Genomic DNA, 22,242 nt, shown 5'->3' on the forward strand with positions numbered 1-22,242 from the left:
TACTCTTGTCAGAAGTAGTGCACTATATAGGGAACAAGGTGCCATTTGGGACTCAACCCAGGCTCTGAAAATTACAGTTTTAATTGTGGAATTGAATTAGTTAAAATAATTAGAAGGATCAGTCCTTGGTTAGTTCTGCTCTCAGTGAGTCATTATGGCCTTCATGTGATCAAACATGCCTAATCATCCGTATGGAGGCCATAATTATCTGATTAATAAGTTATTAATGTGGCAAACTGTCACATTTTAATAACATACTGTCATCATATGATCCAGGACAGCCCTTCCTGCGCCTTACTCCTGTTTTTTTTTTACTGTACGCCCTACTGAATGTTTCTTCTTTCACATTTAGGTCAGCTGAGAGTGTCAATAATGCCACACAATGGCTGCCTTAATATTCAGAGTAAGTATGTTATGCAGTATACTGAAGATCAGGGCCCATTTTCATAAAGGGTCTCAGAGTACGAGTGCTGATTTAAAATCAGTTTGGTATTTAGATCATAATGAATAAGATTACTTAGACAGGGGTGACCTGATCCTAGATCAGCACTCCTACTCTAGTTCCTAGATACATATGGCCCCTGGTTGTGGTTGAATCTTGAATGTGTGGTAAAGTTAATGAAAGGATTAATGATAATATGGGTCTGTGATTGAATAAACCGTTTGGACAACTAACCCGGGCTCAAGTTGTTTGCCCCATTAAACACCATTTTCTTTTATTGACGTGAAATAAGTGTAAGTATTCCATGTTATTTGGTCTGCAGTAGACGGTTGGATGTGTAACCTCTTGTGTACTCGTCACAACTCTTCATTCACAGTCATTGAAGCCCGAGGACTCCTTGGGAATGAAAATAGGAAATGTGATTTTTATGTCAAGGTAAATTCTTGCTTCCCTTAGTTTGTTTACAGTTGAAACTAACACCGGGATTCAATCTGATCATTTGTTGTAGCGCACTTGACATTGGTTAATTTTTGATTGAGCCTGCATAAGCAGCATTTATCTCTGTGAAAGGCGCATTATCGACATGGCTCTACAATATGTAATTGGATTGAATCCTGGCCTAGGTGTTCAAACAATTACTCCATTCTTTACAAACAACAAGAACATAAACAAAAAATGCATAGTTCAAAAATTCAACTACCGTATGGATGTCACCTTCTAGCGTTACATTTACCCACCAAGTGGCAGGGCTGCAGTTTTTCTGAAAAAACAAATCCCAGATTTTAACTTTAAATGTCTTGTCTGCTGGTCTGTTTGTGTATTATATGAGTCCAATTATTGTCAATTTCAGCTAGCGATTATCCCAGACCTCAATCACAGTACTCATCGGAAGACCGAAACTGTATTAGACTGCAAAAATCCTCTCTTCCTTGAGACCTTTTTGCTGTGAGTGGTGTTTTTTAAATTCTTGTGAAATCCCCTTCAGTCTGTTGAAATGTTTGATACATACAAATGTTAAGCCTTATTATGAGAGCTCTTACATACTTCCAACAAGTTATAAAGCATTATACTTGAAGATTTTAATAAGCTAAAGTGTTATCTCTCTGTTACTCAGGGCTATTAGTGTGGAGGATTATCAGAAGAGACTGCTGGTCACTGTGTGGAATCGCAACCCATCCTCCAGGTATTTGGTATTTCATGTTTTTCATTATTTCAAGTATTATTTATTTTTTGATAATGATGAATTATAATTCTTATTATTAGTTGTATATAGCTTTGTTCGTTGAATGTATGGTATTATTATGGTATTATTATATGGTTAATTGATTATATTATTATGTGTGATGAAGTTTGTCCACCTCCGGTCCATGGAATGTTGCTGGCTGGTCCCTGAGATGGTTAACTGACCCTAATTGAATCAGTTATACAGTGCTAATGTAAGCAGCCCCCTAAAGAGGATAAACTATAGCTTGACAGTCCCTGGCATCAGAAAGGTTGAGAAACAGGACAGTACAATCAGATCATTGTGAATTTAGGCAGATTTCACTGTGATCTAGATTTCACATTTCCAGGCAAGCATCTCCTTGAAGCACTCTCCTGTCAGCTGTTCCAGTATTGGGCAGATTACCATGTATGATATGGAGGAAGGAGAACTTGGATTACATTTTCATTGACTGGGAAAATGAGAAAAACAAGGGTCATATTTATATTGACGTTTCCCTTTGGAACTGTGGATGTAGGGTATAGTTGCCCCTATATCTTGGGTCAGTTTAGCCTTTTCTCCATTAAAGGTTAGGAATGGGGGAGGGGAAGCTGTTTCTAGATCTAAGGGAAACTTAACTCTGGAGCTCTTGTGTCTACAGGAGGAGTGAGTTCCTGGGCTGCATGAGTTTTGGAACACACTCGCTCATAACTTCATCAAAGGTGACTATAATATGTGGGGGTTATCTTCTAATACTACAGGTTGGGACTCCTGTTTTTTGTTGTGTGTTTGAGAAGAAAAACCGAATAAAAACGTATTTGTCAGGTACACAGTTTTGCACATGTTATTGCTGGTGCAGCGAAATGCTTACATATGTTTCTAGTGCCAACAGTGCAGCAATATCTAGCAATACAATATCAACAAAAAAAACAAGAAATGAAGACATATCAGAATGAGCAGAGTCCGGAATATAAATATACAGTTTTTAGGATGAGAACCATGACTAGAAAACAGCATCTACACACAAAATGGGCAAAACAGCATGCAAACATCATTAAGTGACCAGAACACATGCTTGTGCTGTCGAGGCAATTATTTCTGCCGGATTAACTGCTATTTAAAAAAAATAAATAAATCATCCACTCTTTACCGCTACACAGCTTTATATAACACACACAAACAGCCATCTGTGGGCTCTGGGCTGGCCTTCGGTTGGGCATCAGCTGCTGGAGTGCAGTGAACCTCAAAGTTACTGTTCATGCAACCCTGAGGGAGGTGGTCATGAGATAGATTAAGTTAGCTGGGCAGGGCTTTGGCGCTGCTACACGTCCTCGTCATGAAAGCATTCTGAAAGTCACAAAGTAGAATTTAAAAAAAATCAACCTCCCTGCAGTCTGTTATTTTAACCTCTTTTATTCTCTCCTCTTTCTTCATTGTCTCTATCATCTGTCTCTTCATTCATTCTCTTCTCTCTCTTTAATGCCCTACTCTTGTTTTCTTGACCAATCATCAGACAGATTGTGTTTAATTTTGACACCCCCCACCATCAGAGGCTTATGACTTTTGACTAACCATATTATACTGTGTCTGCTAGGTGATCAGTGGCTGGTATTATCTCCTGGGCGAAGAGCTGGGGAGAAGCAAGCATCTGAAAGTGGCTTCGAGACACCTCACAGGCAGGCAGGACTCTGCTGGTGAATTGAGACGGGCGCATCTGGCTTCTAAGCCTCGGGGTAGGTGGGATTCACCGGATAATGAGGGGCCGGGAAAATGGGTCCATTTGGACAGATTTCTCTCATTATTTTTCCTGCTTGCAACTGTGAAAAAGGAAAGTGCTGCGCAGCTACTCTATATCTAATAACATTTTATGGCTATTCGAACGTTACTATTGTAACAGCTCTTGTTTGTAGAAGGAAGAGTGGACCAAGGAGCAGCGTGGTAGGCGTACATCGTCTTTTTAGTGATGACACCAAAATAACAAATACAAGAAAGCGAACAGTTCTGTCAGGCACAGACACTAAACAGAAAACATGATCCCACAAACCCCAAAAGGAAAATGACAACTAAAAATGATCCCCAATCAGAGACAACGATAGACAGCTGCCTCTGATTGGGAACCACACTCTACCAAAAACAAAGAAATAGAAAACAGACTTTCCCACCCGAGTCACACCCTGACCTAACCAAACATAGAGAATAATAAGGATCTCTAAGGTCAGGGTGTGACAACTATGTCTTTAGTGAAACCGATATGTCCCGTAAACAAATTAATTGAAGTGTTTCACTTTGGATTGTCCTGAGTGATTCAACATCAGGGAAACAACTCAGTTGGAAAGGCAGGCTGCTGAATGAGATGCCTGACATACCTCAACGTGCTCTTTTCTCATCCATTTTTCTCATCCACTTTGACATGCAGGCGATTACGTTTGATCTCCTCTGAGTGGAAGGAGGAGAGGGAGGAGGAGGAGGAGGAGGCTCTCTCTGACATGGAGCTGTTTAGAATGTGCGAAAGCAGCCAATGGTATTGTCTCCATTGAATGGCTCCCTTTCATCCAGGATGTTTTAGGAGTGTTACTTGAGAGAGAGTTGTAATCACCAAGGTTACACTAAGGAAGCCCTAGTGACAGGATAGGGGGTAGGAGTCATGCAATAGGACGCATCCCTTTTTCTCTGTGTCTCTGAAAACAGAAGTCTGTGTAACCGCAATCTAGAGTGATCTCCACAGCCTAGAGCTCTCAGCACACGACTCTCTCCGAGTTGAACTCCAGAGCCTTGTTGACTCGATACTGGAAAGCTTAGCAGTGCACTCTATCAGAGTGCAGAGAGCTAGTCCGGACGCTGTTTCTTTCATTCATTCTTTCATTGTTGCTACTTTTGAGCTGAGATGTTTTGGAAGAGCAGTGCTTCAGCTTGGGATTCTTTGGACTATGTTTCAGAAGCTGCCTTGTCCAACCATGGTGCTCCAGCCTCTGGGACAGTGCTGCCTTCAAGCCCAGAGAATATGCTATGCTTAACAGTGAGTAGTACTCCATCTCTCCTCCTTTCTAGCTCTAGAGAGGGCAGTACAGTATAGATGGAAGTGTGTTTGACATCCATGTGATTGCCAAAGCATGTGTTGGAAAAATTCATACTGATTCATGGATATCGGCAGTGTTTGGCCTCTAAAAGCTTTAAAGGCACATTTTCATATTTTTATTTTATTTAACCTTTATTTTAGCAGGGAGTCCCCTTGAGACCAAGTGCTCTTTTTCAAGGGAGCTCTGCATGAACACAATTTATTACATTTACAACATACAAAGTAATAAGTATACTTTGTTACAAGCAATTTAAAAAGCAAAACACATTCCCTAGAGGCACCAGAGCATGAAGGTGCAGAGTACTCTGCAGATTGTTTCATAAATGGGGCGCAAAGAAAGTTTACTGTACTTAATTTGGTAATGATCAACGGGACCCCTAGAGTTAGCCATCCCTGTGATTGGGTCTGGTGGCACATATGTCTGTAATTTAACAATGAGTTATAGGAGAAGTTTGAATGAGGGCTTTATAAACAATAAGAGAGTAGTGCATTGATCTATGAGACTTGCGAGAGCCATCCTACTTTAATGCAGTGATGTGTACTGAACCTATTGCTCGTAATAAAGTGTAGTGATATAATGATAAACTATGATTTGTTTTATGTTATTTAATGAAAAGCATTATCCATTCCTATAAAAATGTATTATACATTTCTAAACTACATCACAAACATGCTTTTTGATATTTATATAGTACCGTCATACCTTAATGGTTCATGAGCTAAGTACAACTAACTGTCTTAGCCTATCATAACCCAAAACAGAAGGTTGTTGTATTCCATTGTTAATCTTTTTGTTGTAATTTAGTTTTTGTAAACAAACAATTTAGTGGCAAGAAAAAGTATGTGAACCCTTTGGAAATACCTGGATTTCTGCATAAACTGGTCATAAAATTTGATCTGATCTTCATCTAGGTCACAACAATAAACAGTCTGCTTAAACTAATAAAACACAAACAATTATTCATTTGTCTTTATTGATCACACAGTGTAAACATTCACAGTGCAGGGTGGAAAAAGTATCTGGTTGACCCTCCTTTGGCAACAATAACCTCAACCAAATGTTTGTAGTTGCGGATCACACCTGCACAATGGTCAGGAGGGATTTTGGACCATTCCTCTTTACAAAACTGTTTCAGTTTAGCAATATTCTTGGGATGTCTGGTGTGAACTGCTCTCGAGGTCATGCCACAGCATCTAAATCAGGGCTCTGACTGGGCCACTCCAGAAGGTGTATTTTCTTCTTTTGATGATTTACTTCTGTGTTTCGGGTTGTTGTCCTATTGCATCACCCAACTTCTGTTGCGCTTCATTCAGCGGACAGATAGGCTAACACGTCTTGAGAAACTTGAACTTCATTTTTCCGTCGACGATAGCAAGCTGTCCAGGCCCTGAGGCAGTAAAGCAACTCCAAAACATGATGCTCCCTCCACCATACTTTACAGTTGGGATGAGGTTTTGATGTTGGTGTGCTGTGCCTTTTTTTTTCTCCACACATAGTGTTGTGTGTTCCTTCCAAACAACTAAACTGTAGTTTCATCTGTCCAAATAATATTTTGCAGTAGCTCTGTGGAACATCCAGTTGTACTTTTTTAAACTTCAGAAGTGCAGCAAAATGTTCAGAAGTGCAAAATGTTTTTTTGGAGAGCAGTGGCTTCTTCCGTGGTGTCCTCCCATGAACACCATTCTTGTTTAGTGTTTTATGTATCGTAGACTCGTCAACAGAGATGTTAGCATGTTCCAGAGATTTCTGTAAGTCTTTAGCTGACAGTTTAGGATTCTTCTTAACCTCCATTAAGCATTCTGCACTGCCACCTCTAGGGAGAGTAGCAACAGTGCTGAACTTTCTCCATAGACAATTTGTCTTGCCGTGGACTGATGAACATCAAGGCTTTTAGAGATACTTTTGTAACCCTTTCCAGCTTTATGCAAGTCAACAATTCTTAATCTTAGGTCTTCTGAGATCTCTTTTGTTCAGGGCATGGTTCACATCAGGCAATGCTTCTTATGAATAGCAAACTCAAATTTTGTGAGTTTTTTTTTTTATAAGGCAAGGCAGCTCCAATCTTGTCTCAATGATTGGACTCCAGGTTAGCTGACTCCTGACTCCAATAAGTCATTAGCCTAGGGGTTCACATACTTTTTCCAACCTACACTGTGAATGTTTAAATTATGTATTTAATGTAGACAATAAAAATACAATAATATTTGTTATCAGTTTAAGCACACTTTAAGCACACAAATTTGATGACCAATTAATGCAGAAATCCAGGTAATTCCAAAGGGATCACATACTTTTTCTTGCCACTGTATAGCTTCAAAATATGATTGAAAGTTGATGTCATGGATGATCAGTCCTTGAATCCATAACACCATCTATGTGGTTACATTTCTCTAGCTCAGCTTTTTTGTAAAAACTGGTGGTGCTACCATTGGGCTAAAACACAAACTCAGGATTGTGGCTTTAACTTAGGTTAATTTAGTATGTGGGAGGAAATATTTGTTCAGAAGCGATCAAACATTCGTAAATGATGAATTGATGTGCACTCACACAGTTGTATTAGATTGCATGTTGGTCACACCAGTGCTAAATGTTTTTCATTTTGACTGTCATTACAGAAGGCAGATTTTTGCATGCATATTGAAATTGTTCTTTTAATTTTCCAAACATGAACCAGACATGAATAATACTATGTGTTAAAATTGAAGATGCATGGATGAAGTGCATAGGGTTTGGCTTTGTAACCCACTACTAGCTAACTATAACATTAATTGTTTAATTATTTTTTACTTTGAAATGTCCTTGTTTTTGAAAGAAAAGCAAAAAACAAATCCATTATCCACGGCCGCTTTTTTAAAATGGAATATCTACATAGGCGTACAGAAGCCCATTATCAGCAACCATCACTCCTGTGTTCTAAGGGCACGTTGTGTTAGCCTTTTAAAATTATAAACTTGGATAAGCTAATTGATCATTAGAAAACTATTTTGCAATTATGTTAGCATAGCTAAAAACGGGCCTCCTTTAGACTAGTTGAGTATCTGGAGCATCAGCATTTGTGGGTTTGATTACAGGCTCAAAATGTCCCGAAACAAAGCACTTTCTTCTGAAACTCGTCAGTCTATTCTTGTTCTGAGAAATGAAGGCTATTCCATGTGAGAAATTGCCAAGAAACTGAAGATCTCGTACAATGCTGTGTACTACTCCCTTCACAGAACAATGCAAATGGGCTCTAACCAGAATAGAAAGAGGAGTGGGAGGCCCTGGTGGACAACTGAGAAAGAGGACAAGTACATTAGAGTGTCTAGTTTGAGAAACAGACACCTCACAAGTCCTCAACAGGCAGCTTCATGAAATAGTACCCGTAAAACCCCATTTTCAACGTCAACAGTGAAGAGGCGACTCCGGGATGCTGGCCTTCTAGGCAGAGTTGCAAAGAAAAAAACATCTCAGACTGGACAATAAAAGATTGGCAAAAGAACACAGACACTGGTCAGAGAAACTCTGCCTAGAAGGCCAGCATCCAGGAGTGTATATACAATTGAAGTCGGAAGTTTACATACACTTTGGTCATTAACTTGTTTTTCAACCATTCCGCAAAGTTCTTGTTAACAAACTATAGTTTTGGTAAGTCGGTTAGGACATCTACTTTGTGCATCACACAAGTAATTTTTCCAACAATTGTTTACAGACGGATTATTTCACTATCACAATTCCAGTGGGTCAGAAGTTTACATACACTAAGTTGACACTGCCTTTAAACAGCTTGGAAAATTCCAGAAAATTGTGTCATGGCTTTAGAAGCTTCTGATAGGCTAATTGACATAATTTGAGTCAATTGGAGGTATTGTGGCTGTATTTCAAGGCCAACCTTCAAACTCAGTGCTTCTTTGCTTGACATCATGTGAAAATCAAAAGAAATCAGCCAAGACCTCTACAAGTCGGATTCAAAAAATTGTAGACCTCTACAAGTCTGATTCATCCTTGGGAGCAATTTCCAAACGCCTGAAGGTACCACGTTCATCTGTACAAAAAATAGTACAGTGCCTTGCGAAAGTATTCGGCCCCCTTGAACTTTGCGACCTTTTGCCACATTTCAGGCTTCAAACATAAAGATATAAAACTGTCTTTTTTTGTGAAGAATCAACAAGTGGGAGACAATCATGAAGTGGAACGACATTTATTGGATATTTCAAACTTTTTTAACAAATCAAAAACTGAAAAATTGGGCGTGCAAAATTATTCAGCCCCTTTACATTCAGTGCAGCAAACTCTCTCCAGAAGTTCAGTGAGGATCTCTGAATGATCCAATGTTGACCTAAATGACTAATGATGATAAATACAATCCACCTGTGTGTAATCAAGTCTCCGTATAAATGCACCTGCACTGTGATAGTCTCAGAGGTGCGTTAAAAGCGCAGAGAGCATCATGAAGAACAAGGAACACACCAGGCAGGTCCGAGATACTGTTGTAAAGAAGTTTAAAGCCGGATTTGGATACAAAAAGATTTCCCAAGCTTTAAACATCCCAAGGAGCACTGTGCAAGCGATAATATTGAAATGGAAGGAGTATCAGACCACTGCAAATCTACCAAGACCTGGCCGTCCCTCTAAACTTTCAGCTCATACAAGGAGAAGACTGATCAGAGATGCAGCCAAGAGGCCCATGATCACTCTGGATGAACTGCAGAGATCTACAGCTGAGGTGGGAGACTCTGTCCATAGGACAACAATCAGTCGTATATTGCACAAATCTGGCCTTTATGGAAGAGTGGCAAGAAGAAAGCCATTTCTTAAAGATATCCATAAAAAGTGTCGTTTAAAGTTTGCCACAAGCCACCTGGGAGACACACCAAACATGTGGAAGAAGGTGCTCTGGTCAGATGAAACCAAAATTGAACTTTTTGGCAACAATGCAAAACGTTATGTTTGGCGTAAAAGCAACACCCTGAACACACCATCCCCACTGTCAAACATGGTGGTGGCAGCATCATGGTTTGGGCCTGCTTTTCTTCAGCAGGGACAGGGAAGATGGTTAAAATTGATGGGAAGATGGATGGAGCCAAATACAGGACCATTCTGGAAGAAAACCTGATGGAGTCTGCAAAAGACCTGAGACTGGGACGGAGATTTGTCTTCCAACAAGACAATGATCCAAAACATAAAGCAAAATCTACAATGGAATGGTTCAAAAATAAACATATCCAGGTGTTAGAATGGCCAAGTTAAAGTCCAGACCTGAATCCAATCGAGAATCTGTGGAAAGAACTGAAAACTGCTGTTCACAAATGCTCTCCATCCAACCTCACTGAGCTCGAGCTGTTTTGCAAGGAGGAATGGGAAAAAATTTCAGTCTCTCGATGTGCAAAACTGATAGAGACATACCCCAAGCGACTTACAGCTGTAATCGCAGCAAAAGGTGGCGCTACAAAGTATTAACTTAAGGGGGCTGAATAATTTTGCACGCCCAATTTTTCAGTTTTTGATTTGTTAAGAAAGTTTGAAATATCCAATAAATGTCGTTCCATTTCATGATTGTGTCCCACTTGTTGTTGATTCTTCTCAAAAAAATACAGTTTTATATATTTATGTTTGAAGCCTGAAATGTGGCAAAAGGTCGCAAAGTTCAAGGGGGCCGAATACTTTCGCAAGGCACTGTATAAACACAATGGGACCACGCAGCCGTCATACCACTCAGGAAGGAGACGCGTTCTGTCTCCTAGAGATTAACATACTTTGGTGTGAAAAGTGCAAATCAATCCCAGGACAACAGCAAAGGACCTTGTGAATATGCTGGAGGAAACGGGTGCAAAAGTATCTATATCCACAGTAAAACGAGTCCAATATCGACAACCTGAAAGGCCGTTCAGCAAGGAAGAAGCCACTGCTCCAAAACCGCCATACAAACCGACTACGGTTTGCAACTGCACATGGGGACAGATAACATACTTTTTTGAGAATTGTCCTCTGGTCTGATGAAACAGAAATAGAACTGGTTGGCCATAATTACCATTGTTATGTTTGGAGGAAAAAGGGGGAGGCTTGCAAGCCGAAATACTTCACAAAATAGATGGTATCATGAGGTAGGAAAATTATGTGGATATATTGAAGCAACATCTCAAGTCATCGGTCTTCCAAATTAACAATGACCCCGAGCATACTTCCAAAGTTGTGGCAAAATGGCTTAACGACAACAAAGTCAAGGTATTGGAGTGGCCATCATAAAGCCCTGGCCTCAATCCCATAGAAAATGTGTGGGCAGAACTGAAAAAGCATGTGCGAGCAAGGAGGCCTACAAACCTGACTCAGTTACACCAGCTCTGTCAGGAGGATTGAGCCAAAATTCACCCAACTTATTGTGGGAAGCTTGTGGAAGGCTACCCAACGTTTGACCCAAGTTGAACTACTGTATTTAAAGGCAATGTTACCAAATACTAATTGAGTGTATGTAAACTTCTGACCCACTGGGAATGTGATGAAATAAATAAAAGCTGAAATAAATAATTTGCTCTACTATTATTCTGACATTTCACATTCTTAAAATAAAGTTGGGATCCTAACTGACCAAAGACATGGAATTTTTACTAGGATTAAATGTCAGGAATTGTGAAAAACTGAGTTTAAATTTATTTGGCTGAGGTGTATGTGAACTTCCGACTTCAGCTGGATATAGTCTTAAGTCTGGACACACCTACTCATTCAAGGTTTTTCTTTATCTTTACTATTTTCTACATGGTAACACATGGAATCATGTAGTATCCCCCCACCAATTTAAAAAAATATATATTTTATATTATTCAAAGTAGCCACCCTTTGCCTTGACAGCTTTGCACACTCTTGGCATTCTCTCAAACAGCTTCACCTGGAATGCTTTTCCAACCTTTTTGAAGGAGTTCCCACATATGCAGTGCACTTGTTGGCTGCTTTTCCTTCACTCTGCGGTCCAACTCATCCCAAACCATCTCAATTGGGTTGACGTTGGGTGATCGTGGAGGCCAGGTCATCAGATGCAGCACTCCATCACTCTCCTTCTTGGTCAAATAGCCCTTACACAGCTTGGAGGTGTGTTTGGGGTCATTGTCCTGTTGAAAAACAAATTATAATCCCACTAAGTGCAAACCAGATGGGATGGTGTATCGCAGCAGAATGCTGTGGTAGCCATGCTTATTAAGTGTGCCTTGAATTCTAAATAAATTACAGACTGTCTCACCAGCACAGCACCCCCACACCATCACACCACCTCCTCCATGCTTAATGTTGGGAACCACACATGCGGAGATCAATCGTTCACCTACTCTGCGTCTCACAAAGACACAGCGGTTTGAACCAAAAATATAACATTTGGATTAATCAGAGCAAAGGACAGATTTCGACCAGTTTAATGTCCATAGTTCGTGTTCCTTGACCCAAGCAAGTCTCTTATTTTTATTGGTGTCCTTTAGTACTGGTTTCTTTGCAGCAATTCAACCATGAAGGCTAGATTCACGCAGTCTCCTTTGAACAGTTGATCTTGAGATATTCACATTTTATCTTGATGTGTCTGTTGAACTCTGTGAAGCATTTATTTGGGCTGCAATTTCTGAGGCTGGTAATACTAATGAACTTATCCTCTGCATCAGAGGTAACTCTGGATCTTCCTTTCCTGTGGTAGGCCTCATGAGAGCCACGTTCATCATAGCGCTTGATGGTTTTTGCAACTGCACTTGAAGAAACTTAAAGTTCTTGAAATTTTCCGGATTGACTGACCTTCATGTCTTAAAATAATGGACTGTCGTTTCTCTTTGATTATTTTAGCTGTTCTTGCCACAATATGGACTTGGTATTTTACTATCTTCTGTATATCACCCCTTGTCACAGCACAACTGATTGGCTCAAACGCATTAAGAAGGAAAGAAATTCCACAAATGAACTTTTAACAAGGCACATCATATATTGATTTGTTTAACACTTTTTTTGGTTTACTACAGGATTCCATATGTGTTATTTTATAGTGTTGATGTCTTTTCTATTATTCTTAAATGTAGAAAATAGTAAAAAATAAAGAAAAACACTAGAATGAGTAGGTGTGTCCAAACTTTTGACTGGTTCTGTGTGTATATATAGCCTTACCCATATATACCCATACATATCTTTTTACATTTTAATGTCAAACTTGACTTCTGCTATTAGGTTTTGCGTCAGCATTTCTCTAGCAGAGTTTTAATGGAAAGGAATGGCCTAGCAAAAACATCCACAAACCAATCATGTCAATGGTGGACCTCCCCCCGCCCCCCACTCTTACTGTAATAAGTTAAAAGTGATTATGCTGATAATAGAAAAAGGCAAAATAATGACAGGGAAGTGTAGGCTATTGATGTTGGTGTCTTTCAAATAGCACTTCATTGTCCTGCCCTCTAACTCTCTTACTCCACCTTCCCCCGGTCCGCTTGGCAGTCTCTACGTTTCCTAGTCCCACAGACAAAGATGGGAAGTAGCAAAAGCCAACATTTTGGCTGTAATATGAAGCTGGGGCATCGCAGTGTTTAAGTTTAATCTGCTGTTTGATTCCACTTACAAGTACTGTGGGTGTGTCCGAATTGGTACCCTATTCCCCATGTAGCCTAGTGCACCACTTTTGACCAGAACCTATGAGAATAGCCCTATGAAGCTCTGGTCAAAAGTAGTGCACTAAAGTATACAGGGAATAGGGTGCCATTTTGGAAGCACTCTGTGTTTTCCCTCCTGTAGAGGGAGGGGCCTTTTCAGCCCACAGTGGAAGCTGGTCAAACAAATAACTTTTCTTCGCCTCAGAATCAGGGATTCACAAACCCTCACTTTTTGAATAATGTTTTCATTTCTTTACGATTGAAAAAAATGTTGTTGTATTGTCTGCTGTCCAAAGCATTACTGTTATTCTGTGGTGGAAATTAAAAATAACTTATGTTGAGTCATTTAATCGTAACACAATAAAAACAACACAAAGATACAATTTGGAAATAAATAGAAAATAGTACAATAAACTTTTCTACTAAAACCATCCTTCCTAGTCCTTCCATGAAGGTGACGAAGTAAATTTATTGGAAATTTGTGTGTGGGTTAACATGAGTCACACGAGACTAGGGTAAATGTACCGAGAGTGGAGGGACACCACTGTGCCTGTTTAGTTCAGGAAACACGTTGGCTTATCAAGCACAGACATACTGCTTGGCCACAGGTTGGGGGTTGGAAGGTGGTTTCCTGCTATTCTTCTGTCGAGTTGGGTTCCCATGAGTGGAAATGCTTGGTTCACAGCATTAGAGTCCAGCAAAGCAGGCTACTGGTCCCACTTCACATTGCACTTGCTCTGTCTGATATCCTACTGAATAATATGCTATCTGCCGCATGTATAATTTAATCTGCTGAAGCTATGCATACCATCCACGGGCTTTGCAGGGTCTGCATCGGACGGAATCTGCCTCAGGTTTGTCACACTACTTTCTTCAGGTCTGACACAGTTGAGGGGTAGAGAAGGACTGGGGAACTTCAGATTATTGTGATTGTGTGCACTGGGAGACTAATACATATAATATATCAGCAGTGTTGTATTAGCAGTGCTCTTATTAGATAGGTGCAGGGGGACATTGACCCTAGACACTGATCTTGGCATTTTCCCCACTAATGGTTAGGATTGGGGGGGAAGGTGATCCGAGATCTGTACCTATAGGGGATTGTATTGGTAGCTTCAAGTTAGTTTCAGTCATGTCAATATTCTGGATGGTACTGTAGTTTGCATGTTCAACCGGTCGAGCAAAGACTTGCTGGAGGAATGCTGTTCATACTTGAAGCTTCGGGGATTTCATCTGAGCTGCACAGTTGAGTTCCTATGTACACCTTAGCCAAATACATTTCTACTCAGTTTTTCACAATTCCTGACATTTAATCCAAGAAAAAAATCCCTGTCTTAGGTCAGTTAGGATCACCACTTTATTTTAAGAATGTGAAATGTCAGAATAATAGTAGAGAGTGATTTTATTTCAGCTTTTATTTATTTCATCACATTCACAGTGGGTCAGAAGTTAACATACAATCTATTAGTATTTGGTAGCATGCCTTTTATTTTTTTTAAACTTGGGTCAAATGTTTCAGGTAGCCTTCCTCAAGCTTCCCACAATAAGTTGGGTGAATTTTGGCTCATTCCTCCTGATAGAGCTGGTGTCACTGAGTCCTGTTTGTAGGCCGCCTTGCTCGCACACGCTTTTTCAGTTCTGCCCACACATTTTCTATAGGATTGAGGTCAGGGCTTTTTGACGGCCACTCCAATACCTTGACTTTGTTGTTAAGCCATTTTCCACAACTTTGGAAGTATGCTTGTGGTCATTGACCGTTTGGAAGACCCATTTGCGACCAAGCTTTAACTTCCTGACTGATGGCTTGAGATGTTGCTTCAAAAATAATACACAATAATTTTCCTACCTCATGATGCCATCTATTTTGTGAAGTGCACCAGTCCCTCCTGCAGCAACACCCCCCCCCCCCCCCACACTTTAAATACATAGCTTAGCTAGCTACTCACTAGCACGTGAGCTTGAGAGATTGTTTATGAGAACTGTGCTAATTCTCTATAATGCCTTCTACATGTACATTATTAGTGAATGTGCATGGTTCTGGTTAAATTTGTAACAAAAAGGTCATTTTCATAGACCGACTTGAAAGCCAGATCAGTGATTATTGCAAAAAGTGCAACTATTTTGATAAAGTAATATAATTATTTGTGGTTGTGGATAGGCTAACGGGTAGCCTTTTGGAATATAATCAAATATGGGGCCTATTGCAACCATCGATGGCACTAGATTATCGCCAGATTGTGACTCGCCAGCTGACGTCTCGTGCTGAACTCTCCTGCAACCAATTGCAATTGAGATCAGCTGTGCAGGAGAGTTCAGCACGGTTAGACGAGACGTCAGCTGGCGAGTCATAAATATAAGGTCTGTATTTATTTATTTTTTACCTTTTATTTAACTAGGCAAGTCAGTTAAGAACAAATTCTTATTTTCAATGACGGCCTAGGAACAATTGGTTAACTGCCTGTTCAGGGGCAGAACGACAGATTTGTACCTCGTCAGTTCGGGGGTCTGAACTTGCAACCTTCCGGTTACTAGTCCAACGCTCTAACCACTAGGCTACCCTGCCGCCCCAAATTACTATTACCCTAGTCCTGTTTGCAACCAAAGTCTTTCAAGATATGTTCGCCCTCTGGTTGGTATTGTATGATTGGAAACTAATGCTGGTGTGGCTTATTGTTAATACTTAATTATTTTCCTATTTTATGTCATCCAAAAGTGTCTGGTATGGTAATTTCTTATCAAGATCCAGGGTAAAATATCCCTGGACAGTCCATATTTGAAATGTGTAAATACATAGTCAATCCGGGGGATTGAGTACTTTGTACAGAAGGGTGTGGGCCAGAATCAAACCCACGCGGACCTGGTAGGCCTAATATGTGCACGCTGAAGGCAGTGGCCTAACCCCTAGACCACCGCGTGCCATGTTTGAACAACATTTTGACCTTAGGATACACATGTATGTCGTAGCCTAGTGGAGACCAATATCTATCTGGGGTTCATCTATAGAAAACGATGGTTGTTGATGTGTATGTCTGGATTTCAGATACATTTTTGTACGTTTGAATGTTTCAGTAATAGGACGTAGGACTAGCATTTGAACAATCGGGAGGTAATTATTTGGATAGCAAGCCCTGATCCCAATGACTTGACTGCCCCAGCATGGAGAGAAACTAAACTGCTATTTTTCAGTGATTTGCAAGGTTCATTTGAATTTCCTTATGCAGCAAGAAAATCTTCTGCGACAAAAGAGTGATCAAGTTAAGATCCAACATCTGTAAAGCCAGTCATCTGTGAAACTCATTGTGTTGAAAACCTGTATCATCCATAACAATGACTGCTTTCTTGGCACCAACCCATACTAAGCTAAAGGAATTAATCGGAATGCTAGTTGAATCATTTCAGAATAACTGTGCCAGCCAAGCACACCAGAGTAGCTCGAGTGTTGTAGACCTAAGTCCACATAACCAGAGCTGAGATGCTTTTTCCCCCCATTTCTGTTTGAACTGGTGCCTCTAGACAGACATCTTGATTGGGACTATTCAAACACTGTCACTGTCTTTACTGTTAGTCCAAGCCGTGGTTAGTAAGTTAAAGGTCAGTCCACCTCAAAAACCACAAGAAAGAGGATTTCGACCCCCACCATCTGATTGTTGAGAAATTAACCCTGTAGCTAAAAAAATATGACTAGCATTCCTGCAACATTATTTTGTTGAACTATAATTTGATCTCTGAGAAATTAAGATAATTGATTGCACCCAAATTGGCCATTTAAATGTATAGGATTCATATAATATTCAATAAATATATTACCTAACATCCAATTTGAATCACACTTTTTTTTCTAACAATGAGTTAGACCAGAAGAATCCATACAAATAGTTCTGACTGCTAGATGGTGCTGTTCCTGCTATTAATGTTAAAGGTTTAGTTCACTCAAATTACAAAATTAAATATTGGTTTCCTGTAAGCAGTCTATGGACAAGGTATGACAGCAATCCGTGCTTTGGTTTTGTTGTCCACTGTTTCAAATGCTAACTTTTTAGCATTTGTGGCACAAATCCAATGCAAGTCATTTTCATGCTTCATGGCCAAATCATCCTAAAGTATCTACAAATTGATTGTGTAGCTCAATGATGTTACTTATAAAAATGCTAATATAGTGTCCATTGACTTGCATTGGATTTGTATCACAAATGCAAAAATGTTAGCATTTGAAACCTTGGCCAGGTAAACAAAACCAAAACATAGGTTGCTTTCATACTTTGTCCATAAACTGCTTACAAGGACACCAATGTGCAATTTGGGTGAAATATCCCTTTAAAGTTGAGAGGGGGAATATTTTTTTTACAAAAAAATCACCTAATAGCAGGAACTGCACCATCTAGTGGTCAGAACCTAGTAATATCAGGATGTAGTACGGGACATAAACCTAACAACTTCAATAACTAATTTCTCTGATCACTAAATTCACTGAGAATGCATTACATAGGATGAAGAAATGATACTCAGAGCCACAGCTCCATACTACTTGTCAGACATAGAGAACTGACACTGTAGATTCGTTGTTGGGCTGGGATTGGTGTTGGGTGTGGGGGGGTCCATGGGTGGCTTTTGACCATTTCTTTAGATTCCTCAAAGTTTAGTCCAAATTGGATGTTAGGTACTGTTGAATATTATATGAATCCTATCAAATTAAATGGGCAATTTGGGGGAAATCAATTAGCTTAGAGATCAAATTATATTTCAAGAAAATAATGTTGCATGAATGCTAATCTTATCTGCTTTTAACTACAGAAATGATGAACGACCCTTAAGGATGTTCGGAACAGTTCCCATGTTTGTCAGCAAAGGTCTCCTTGGTCAGATCTCCCAGCAACACCGTGCTCCGCTGTTTCACTGGCTTCTTAGTGTTTTTAATATCGCTGGCGGCTTGAGCCCGTGGCATTAAAGCTTTTGTCCAGGGAAAGCTCCCATGGAGCCCAACTTTTTTATTTTTTCCTGACCTGGTTACAAGGGACTCTGCACTGCTGCTGCTGCTATTAGTGGCTGTAGGGGGTCCAAGCCAATGGAAGATGTCACGTTTGAAATGTTTACTTCTGGCCTTGGGATTTTCATGAGATACTGATTCTCACACTGTACTGTATAGCCGTGATCACACTGCACTTAGCCCAGGGTTAACAGCCTTCTTAGCCCTGGGTTAAGAGATTTCAGCCCAGGCTAAGAACAATGCAGTGTAAAAAGGCATTATTTCTCAATGTTTGTACACTTACAGTGATTGATTTAATTCTACGATTCAGTGTCAGTTTTTCCTTTTAAATTTTGATGAATACAATTACATGGAGGAGGGACCTCATTCTACATCAGCAGTTCTACTCTGAGATGCTTTATGAATGTGCTCCCTAATCTAGCACCACTTTCTTACATGGGTAGGAAGGCAGCAAGTTCAATGGGAATTCAAAGTAATATGATCTCTTTGGCTCTGGCAGGTGACTATCCTTCGGGGTAAAGATGGCTTCGGCTTCACCATCTGCTCGGACTCACCTGTGCGTGTTCAGGCTGTCGATCCAGGTAAGTTGTTGCCTGGTCCCAGATCTAATTGTGCTCTCTTGCCAGCACTATTGATAGGATGTTTGAGCAAGGCACTTAACCCTAATTGCTCCAGGGTTGCGTGATAACAGGGCAATTCCACGGTAACAGAATGATGCTGAATCTCAGATTTTTTGTTTAAAATGTATATCAAACCAAAAACAATGATTGCAAAGTAAAAAAACAAAAACATACTACTATGCATACGGACGACTTTTAACAATTTCCACTGAATATTTCATAAAAACACATAACTTGAAGAACAGTGCAGATGCAAAGTTTGGTAACAGAATGACAGTTTGTGCCTTCATTCTGTTACCAAACTTTGCATCTGCACTGCTCTTCAAGTAAATGTGTTTTTAAATAAAATATTCAATAGAAATTGTTAAAAGTTGTCTTTGTGCATAGTATGGTTTGTTTAAAGCTATAATCCTTAGTTCCTACAGTGGTTCCTCAATTTAAAGTTTTGAAGTTGTGCTGCCATTTAAATACATTACGATATAGTACAGTATATTGCGTCACCGCAAGGGGGAGTTAGAATGCTGATTATGCTTTTGGCTTCAGTGTAAAGCATTGGTACACAGGCGGTAATGTGTCTCTCTACTCACTGAATGAATGACGTCAATTGAAGAATGATGGAAACCAGATAGAAACTGATAACTGTGCACATGACTAAACCATTTAATTTGAATGAACTGAATAATGAGGATAAAGAAGAAGAGGGTGATTTGAATAGTGTAAGAATTGTTCTTCTTCTGGGCCTCCGAGTGACGCAGCGGTCTAACATGCTGACCAGACCGCTCGCGTCCGCATGTTGATTTTGTCCACTCACATCAGACGCGCATCAGGACACGCAGGTTGAAATATCAAAATGAACTCTGAACCAACTGTATTAATTTGGGGACATGTTGAAAAGCAATTACACTTGCTTGCTGTTGTCCAGGGATATAAACATTGTTGTTATTTTACCTGAAATACACTAGGTCCTCTACTCCGACAATTAATCCACAGATAAAAGGGTAAACAGAGTTCATTTCTAGTAATCTCTCCTCCTTCAGGCTTCTTCTTCTTCTTCTTTGGACTGCCTGTTGGCAATCAACTTTAAGGTGCATTACCCCCACCAACTGGACAGGAGTGTGGACCTCAGTTCATCTTTCAATCACCCACGTGGGTATATGCTCCTAAAAAACAATGAGGAGTTGAAAGAGGCGAGACAACAAAGTTCTATTTTAGTGCCTGGCAATGCAGACGCTCACGGGCAGTGTGGGTGCAATGTTTGAATAATATATGTACATGTATGTGTAAATTTATTTTGCGACGCAAGCGGTGTGGTCAGCATGTAAAGCACTGCATCGCAGGGTTCGATCTGCATCGCAGGGTTCGATCCCAGGCTGTATCACAACCTGCCGTGATCGGGAGTCCCATAGGGCGGCGCACAATTGGCACAGCGTCATCACAGCTCTCAGTACTAAGAGCATAACATTTCCACACCCTAATTGGAGTCTAACCAATACCCAAATGAAGATTCAGTGAAAATAAAAATGTTATTGATTTATCAAGACCATGGCTTGTCTCAGAGCAGCGTGAAACGGTGCCGAAATAGTTGACCACAGCGGGTAGGTTATTGCTTCAAATCCTATTGCTTCTAACTTCAATATGCTTTTTAAATAAATAAGACCAACACCACTTTTAACAACACATTAATCAACACTAGTGAAACTCATGTCGCCTACTGTAGGCCTACAGTATTATTATTTTTTCAATGACGTGTCTCAGCCAATAATTAGATTTAGAGGTTTGGAGGGGCATTTTTCGTTAGGGCAAATCTGATCTGTGAGGATATCTAAGGGTCGTTTGTATAATTCTAAATTAATAATAATAATAATAATAATAATAATAATAATAATAATAATAATAATAGCTTTGTTTAAAAATAACTATTTTAGAGATTATTTCATTTTCAAATAACCTAAAGTGAGCGAGGAAAAAGACAATTCTTGAACATGGGAGGAGACATTGTTACTAATTTGTAAATAAAGTCAGTTTGTTAATTAGAATGATTTATTTATGTTTTTAGAGGGAGAGAAACCAAAAGCCTACTATCGCCTCATGGGTCTCAAAGGTCGCGGCCGGCACGGGTATTGAACCAGCATCTGTAGCAACACAGTTTGCATTGTGATGCAGTGTTTTAGACCGCTGCACCACTCGGGCACTGTACAATGTGACCAGTTGGGAGTAAGCTACAGTACTACAGTAAGAGCAAAATAATAATTTCCACACCCTAATTTTACTCTAAGTTTCTCTTAAACTAAAACTGTTACACTGTTTTTATTCTTAGTAATACTGACGAGTAGTAACAAAAATAAGTGACAGAGGAATATAAATTCTTACACTATTGTTCTAAATTCAATCACCTTCATCCTCATCATTCAATTCATTGAAATAAAATGTTGAAGTTGTGCACAATTATCAGTTTCTATTTGGTTTATGTCGCCCACTCAATGTCAGTTAGAGACACAGTAGCGCCTTGGGACCCAAAAGCATAATCAAATCCCCCTTGCGCTGGTTTGGAGTGATGAAGTAGTGATGCAGGGTACTGTACTAAACCACAAATGACCTCTTAGTCCTGCAGCATAATCACAAAAACTTTTAGTTGAGCAACCACTGTAAGAAGCACGGTTTGGCGTGTCATGTTTCGGGGTACGCATGACCCGAACTTCATCTCCCGAGCCGTTGTGGAGTTGAATCAATGAGACAAGATCAAAATTGGGGAGAAAAAGGGGGTAACATTTTTTTTTTGTTGCTCTTTCTCTGTCTCACACGAACAACCGCTCACACCCGGAAAAATACACCTTTTTGTTCATACTTTGTCAAAAGAAGCTGTAATTGGACTGAATCCTATTACTCACTTAGTATAACTTGTTACACTGTAATATTTTTATTTTAAGAGAAATGAAAATATTGTGTTATGTTCCATTTTATTCTTATTGTAAAACACAAAACATTAGGAACAACTTCCTAATATTGAGTTGCACCGCTATTTGTCCTCAGAAAAGCCTCAATTCGTTGGGTCATGAACTCTACAAGGTGTCAAAAGAATTACACACGGATTCTGGCCCATTTTGACACCTTTGGGTGGTGATACACACGGGAAACTGTTGAGCATGAAAACCCCAGCAGCGTTGCGCCTGGCAACTACTTCCGTACCCCAGTTCAAAAGCGCTTAAATCTTTTCTTTCCCATTCACCCTCTGAATGGCTCACATACACAATCCATGTCTCAACTATTTAAAGGCTTAAAAATCCTTCTTTTTAACCTGTCTCCTCCTCTTCATCTACACTGACTGAAGTGGATTTA

General features: G+C 39.9%; 1 protein-coding gene across 2 annotated transcripts in view; it reads left to right on the forward strand.

Moving 5' to 3' along the window:
* The window catches only part of LOC110526072 (regulator of G-protein signaling 3), an 85,099-nt gene that overhangs the window by 637 nt on the left and 62,220 nt on the right, over positions 1-22,242 (forward strand). Inside the window, exons 2-9 of one of the 2 annotated variants that reach the window (XM_021606673.2) lie at positions 353-403; positions 819-877; positions 1,293-1,387; positions 1,557-1,625; positions 2,305-2,365; positions 3,238-3,376; positions 4,580-4,659; positions 18,786-18,867. In XM_021606673.2, coding sequence (XP_021462348.2) covers positions 353-403; positions 819-877; positions 1,293-1,387; positions 1,557-1,625; positions 2,305-2,365; positions 3,238-3,376; positions 4,580-4,659; positions 18,786-18,867 — 636 coding nt within the window. Of the gene's footprint in view, positions 1-352; positions 404-818; positions 878-1,292; positions 1,388-1,556; positions 1,626-2,304; positions 2,366-3,237; positions 3,377-4,579; positions 4,660-13,930; positions 14,157-18,785; positions 18,868-22,242 lie in introns of those variants that run through there. The other variant, XM_021606674.2, reaches the window with a different exon arrangement.

Source organism: Oncorhynchus mykiss, chromosome 6 (genome assembly GCF_013265735.2).
Source record: "Oncorhynchus mykiss isolate Arlee chromosome 6, USDA_OmykA_1.1, whole genome shotgun sequence".
NCBI classification, from domain to species: Eukaryota; Metazoa; Chordata; class Actinopteri; order Salmoniformes; family Salmonidae; genus Oncorhynchus; species Oncorhynchus mykiss.